We start from the raw sequence: 5,698 nt of genomic DNA, 5'->3' as shown, positions 1-5,698 counted from the left end.
CAAATCCTGCTAACTGTTTTGTTATTGTTGCTTTTACTTTTTAGAGACAGGGTCTTGCTATGTTGCCCAGGTTGGTCTCAAATTCGTAGCCTCAAGCAATTCTCCCACATCAGCCTCCCATTAGATGGGATTACAGGCATTTGCCACCAAGCATTGTGGATTACATTCTTTTATCTAATATCTTGGTCGCCAATAAAGTTAGCCTTCTGATTAATGCTGCTGTTACATTTTACCACTCAAAAATTGTCATGGAAAACTTTGATGTTTGGAGAATGCATATTAATCTGTACATTAAGAGTATTTGTACAGACTACTGTCTGAAATTCACATTTTAAAAGTGCTAGACATCTTCTCTATGAATGGAAGTACTGGGGAGGGCATGAAAGAATATCAGAGCATACATGTGCAAGTGCTGCTGCACCGTCTCCAGCCTCGGCTGGCATGTGCAGTCCTGGTCAGTGGCATTTTCCAAGCTGTTCTTGAAGCTTTCCAAGGTGCTAGAAAGATTCTTGCCAAGACTTTCACAATTTAGCTGATTGGGCAAGGACCATATCTTTTCAATTTCCTAGAAAACATAGCAATGATATAGGTTAGAAACACACATACTTATTTGTAAGATTTTAGTTTATTCTCATTAGTCTCAGGAAACACAGAGAACAAACAATCATGTCAGTTGCTTCTGTGCATTCCACAGTAGGAGAAAGAGCCCTTGGCTGTGGAAATACAGAAGCCCAAATTTTACTCCCGGCTCTGCTGCTAGCCAGCCAGGCAAGACAGCATGTTCTTGAACATATAAAAGAGAACATGCAATTCTCCACCAAATGGCCTGACTCTTAACTTCCCGAAGCTCTGTTCTTAGGAACACACACAATTCAATAGCAGAAAAACAAATAAATCCATTTTTTAAAAGGCCAAAGAAGCTGAACAGACGTTATCCAAAGAAGACATAAAGATGGCAAACAGGTGAAAGAAAAGGTGCTCAACTTCACTAATCATCAGGAAAATGCAAATCAACCACAGTGAGCTATTACCTCATACCTGTTAGGATGGCTGTTACCAAAAACACAAGAAATAACGAGTTGGTGAGGGTGTGCAGGAAAGGGAAACCTTGTGCCCTGTTGGTGGAAATGTAAATTGCTACAGCCATTATGGAAAACAGTATGAAGATTTCTCAAAATATTAAAAATAGAACTACCATATGATCCAGAAATCCCACTTCTGGGTATAAAGCCAAAGGAAATGAAATTACATCCCAAAGAGATATTTACATTATTCACAAAAGCCAAGATATAGAATCAGCCAAAATGTTTCTAAAGAGATGAATGAATAGAGAAAATGTGACATTATATACAATAAAATATTATTCAGCCATAAAAAGAAGGAAATTATGCCATTGGCAGCAACACGCATGAACCCAGAAGTAAGCTAAGTGATGTAAGTCAGCCACAAAAAGAAAACTACTGCACAATCTCATTTACATGTAAAGTCAAACTTTTTAAAAGTCAAACCCATAGAAACAAAGCATAGAGTCGTGGTTACCAGGAATGAACGTGGGAGGAATGAAGATGTTGGTCAAAGGGTATAAAGTTGCAGTTATGTAGAATGGGCACATCTAGAGAAGCAATATACAGCATGAGAATTATAGTTGCCAATATTGTATTACATACTGAAATTTGCTAAGAAAGTAGATTTTAGGTGCTCTTAACACACACGCACGACACACAAAGATAACTCTGAGATGACAGATATGCTCGTTTGTTTGTAGTAATCATGTCACTTTGTGTGTTTATCTAAACATTGTGTTGTACATTTTTAATATATACTATTAAAAATAAATATGAAAATAACAAAATTTTAAAGAAAATTTAGGCTTTTCAAAATTCACAGCCACTAACACAATGATTAAAAAGAAATCATATGTGGCTATTCATATGTGAGGTGGATAAAACCTGGATTTGCCCTGCTCTGAAGTTCAGCAGTGCAGTCTGGGAGGCTCCTGTTCTGCCCGCTGCAGGTGGAGAGGCTCCTAAGACTCTGGGGAACATCTGGAAAGACTCTAGAAGTAGGTCCCCATCCTCCGTATCACCAGCCCCCACCTCTGAGATTTCATGGACATCTTATCAGTATCTTCCTGGAAACAATCAGTTTTTTAAAAGACCAATCATTTTGCCAAAAAAGAAAATCTTTAGAATAATACCTATTAATTGACAAAATGCAAAACACCATATGTGGAATTAAATGACAAATACAGGTAATTTAAAATTTAAAACAACCTGAAAAATACCACAAACATATAACGTCTATGTCTATAAACATACACATGAATCTATACACTTTCCCTAGATACCGCTGTTCTACCATAAATACTTTAGTTTACATCATCAGAATTTATTTGCTTCATCACATTTTATTTATATCACTCTATTCTTACTGATATTGGAAGCCTAGTTCCATGTTGCACCAATTATGGGAAGGTATCATGTGTAGGTCAACACTTAGGTAATATTTCTGTCAAAATAAAACTTTAAATTTTTTTTCAAAACCACTGTCAGTTTCTTTTGCAAAGAAAAATTATGAACCATTCAAGGGACCAAAGGGAGCTAACAAATATATGTTCCAAGGAAATGTGAAGACTGCTGAAAAGTCAAGGTTGGGAGCTGAGCTCTGGAGGCCGCCCCGAGATGGAGCCCCCGGCACAGCTGAGGTAGATTTAGTGGCGGTGAAGACTTCTCAGGAACTGATGAACATTAATCCATGATCAGAGCACTCGTGCCACTGTCACCACCACCTCAACCAAACCTCAAAATCTCACTGTGGGGGGAACTAAACCAGTCAATAGATTATTACAAAGCCTGCAACTTCTTGACTCCAATTCATCTATTATTGTCATTCATTTTATAAGTTTCTTTTATTCCCAAGCGATTTGGGAGTGGAACTTGAACAGAAATCTTATAGGACTATTCATTCATTCATTCAAAAAATACTTATGGAGCACCTGCCAAGTGCCAGGCCCAAGATAGGTGCTGGACTGAGAGTTGTGAACACAGGAGACAAAACTCCTGCCTCCATGAGGTTCACACTCCAGTGCAGGAACACTACCCGCAGACAGCCATAGGGGCAAACTGGTCAGCATGTCACAGGTGACCTGGAGGAAAATAAGGTGGGGTTGGGGCCGTGCTGGAGGTGCAAGACAAAGGACTTCTTAGCATCATTAGGGAAGCACACTGCAGGTGAGGGAGCAGCAGGTGCAAAGGCTCTGAGCTGGGTGCAAAGGAGCCAGTGAAGTGGAGAAGAGAGTGCCTGGGAGGGCAGAGGGAGGGATGTGCCCCCCAGACAGCAGGACCTAGCAGTGGCTTCCCTTAGACATCAGACATTAGTTCCAAATAAGACTGGAAGACACTGGGCACTCTCAGCAAAGGAGTAACACCGTCTGATGATGTTTTGGAAGGATCACTCTGGCTACTGCATTAGGGATCGAGGCAAGGGGAGGAGGAAGGGAGAGCTGGTTCGGATCAGAAAGGTGCTGGTGGAGGGAGTGGAACATGGCCAGATCATGGAAACATTTGGAAGGTAGAAGGGAGAGTTTTCTAACTGAAAAAAAAAGAAAGACAGACTAAACAAGTATGCCAGCGTTGTTGTCCCTGGCATCTGAGGGAAAGAACACCAGGGGAGGGAAAAATTACATGGAAAGATGAAGAGGTTTTTTTTTTTTTTTTTGCATGAGTAGAGTTGAGGGGCCTGTTAAACATCTGAGAGGGAATGCAACTGAACACATGAGCATGAAGGTCAGGGGAGGTATTGGCTGGAGAAGGAAATTTGGAAGTTGTCAGGAAGTAATTGGAATTTTTAGGTTGCAAATGAATCTGGATAAGATTACCTAGCATGTGAGCATAGACTGAGAAGAGAAAGGGTCTGGACACAGCCTGGGTCCTTCTGCCACATACAGCAGCCAGGCACGCAATTGGAGACAGCTGGTGAAGGATGCGAGAGGAGCCCGGGGAAAGTCCCGGGAGCTGAGTGACGTGGGGCTAGGCGAGGCTGTGTCTGTGTTAATGCCTGGCTCAGACAGGGAGGAGAGGAGTGAGACTCCGCATGTGGAGGTTGAGGGGCTGGGCAGGTGGAGTGGTGTCTGCTGTCTATGTTAGCCGCACCCGGCCCATCTGGTTCAACTTTTACGTAAGAAATTTGCGAGTTTTTTTCAGTTGCCATGGACCCTCAGGTTACATAACCCGAGCATGCCCAGATGAACCAGTATCCAACCACAGCGGGAACCGGAGTGCTCGGACTGAGGAGCGGGGACTGAATTAAGAAGCGGACGCTACATGGCAGGATCCAGGATCCAATTGCATTGAACTCTGGCATCACCCAGGGCAGGATCCAGTCAATCAGATCCTCATTACAGGATGTTGATAAAACCTAACCCAGTCCCCAGCTCGGAGGCACTACTTTGGGAACCATCCCTGGTGTTCTCCTTACTTAAATCTCATTGCTAAATCCTCCTTGGTTGTGGTCATTGGGTTGATACCTGCCAAGCAACTGAACCCCTGCATTGTGTCAGTAACACCTGAAGGAGTCTGACAGGGAGCGGTCAGCTCAAGCCAGTCTCCATTTTCTATCGTGTGGCCGGGCTCAAGGATACAGACTTCTTTCCTTTTTTCACCTAAGTTTCCGCTGCCTGCTCTATGGCAGGAGACACAGCCTCCTCCCTCACCCACTGCCCCTAATGTGCACAGACCCCATTTGTTGTCTGAATGTAACCACAGCAAAGCAGAAAGGAAAAGGATGGCAGCAAACTCAGGCAGAGCATCTGCAAGGCAGAGAGCTGTCTGGGTCCAGCCTCAAGACTCCAAGCTGCATGCACATGTCTAATAACATGCATAGAAGCCCTTGGACTTTCACACTCTGCATTTTGTTTTGTTTTTGTTTTTTTTCTGAGTGTGAAGTTCTCTAAACCTTCTCCAATTCTCTCACCCAAGCATTTCACAGGCTCAGTGTTCTTCTTGCTCCAAAGAGATCCCTTTTTGTAGCATACCAATGCACAGATACAACTAGGTCAGAACAATAGACATAGGTGAGTATTCCCTTAGGGGCCAACTCGCTCCTGAGAACATAAATTGAATTAAACCCATTGCATGAGGGCTCTGCCATGGAGTATTCCCTTATAGCAAAGAACCTCTAGTTCATAATTTGTAACTGCATGCAAATTAATTTTCATTCAATGCATTTATAATGTTCCTGCTCTGGATGTTATTCTTCAATTTAACAAAATAATAATTTTGACATACAGGGGATTATAAAGTAGAAAAGTGCACATTCTACCCCAGTAGCAAGGACTACTGGAAGAAAAATTCCAAGTTTCTTCAGCACAGGTGTACCAGGCTCCAGGTAAGGAGAAGCATCTAGGACAAAGGTTGAGATTGACATTCATCAGGCTATACTTTTGGGATCTGGTAAAACCACCATGTGTAAAAGGCAGCACCCATCAGACTCTCCTTCTCTGGCTAGATCAGGCCTGGAATCAGCAAATAGGGGATAAATGTGCACAGGTGGACCCAAAGGTCTAGATCTAAAGAGGCAGTAGGAAGCAGTAGGAAGCCCCCACCCAACCTGAAGTTCCAGCCACATTCTCCAACTCAGCTTATCCCAAGAGATACAGTGGGCACTTGCTGTCATATCTGAAATTTAATTTCTGCTGCCC

General features: G+C 42.6%; 1 protein-coding gene across 1 annotated transcript in view; it reads right to left on the bottom strand.

Annotated features, from left to right (window-relative positions):
* The window catches only part of ABCA13 (ATP-binding cassette, sub-family A (ABC1), member 13), a gene marked incomplete at its 3' end in the record, with an annotated part of 190,275 nt that overhangs the window by 66,754 nt on the left and 117,823 nt on the right, over positions 1-5,698 (bottom strand). Inside the window, exons 21-22 of the mRNA XM_011996501.1 lie at positions 398-565; positions 67-90 (exon numbers count right to left, since the gene is read on the bottom strand). Coding sequence (XP_011851891.1) covers positions 67-90; positions 398-565 — 192 coding nt within the window. The remainder of the gene's footprint in view (positions 1-66; positions 91-397; positions 566-5,698) is intronic.

Source organism: Mandrillus leucophaeus, unplaced genomic scaffold, assembly GCF_000951045.1.
Source record: "Mandrillus leucophaeus isolate KB7577 unplaced genomic scaffold, Mleu.le_1.0 Scaffold517, whole genome shotgun sequence".
In the NCBI taxonomy this organism is placed as follows: domain Eukaryota; kingdom Metazoa; phylum Chordata; class Mammalia; order Primates; family Cercopithecidae; genus Mandrillus; species Mandrillus leucophaeus.
The sequence above is the reverse complement of the archived record's forward strand: the minus strand, read 5'-3'. Positions and strand labels throughout refer to the sequence as shown.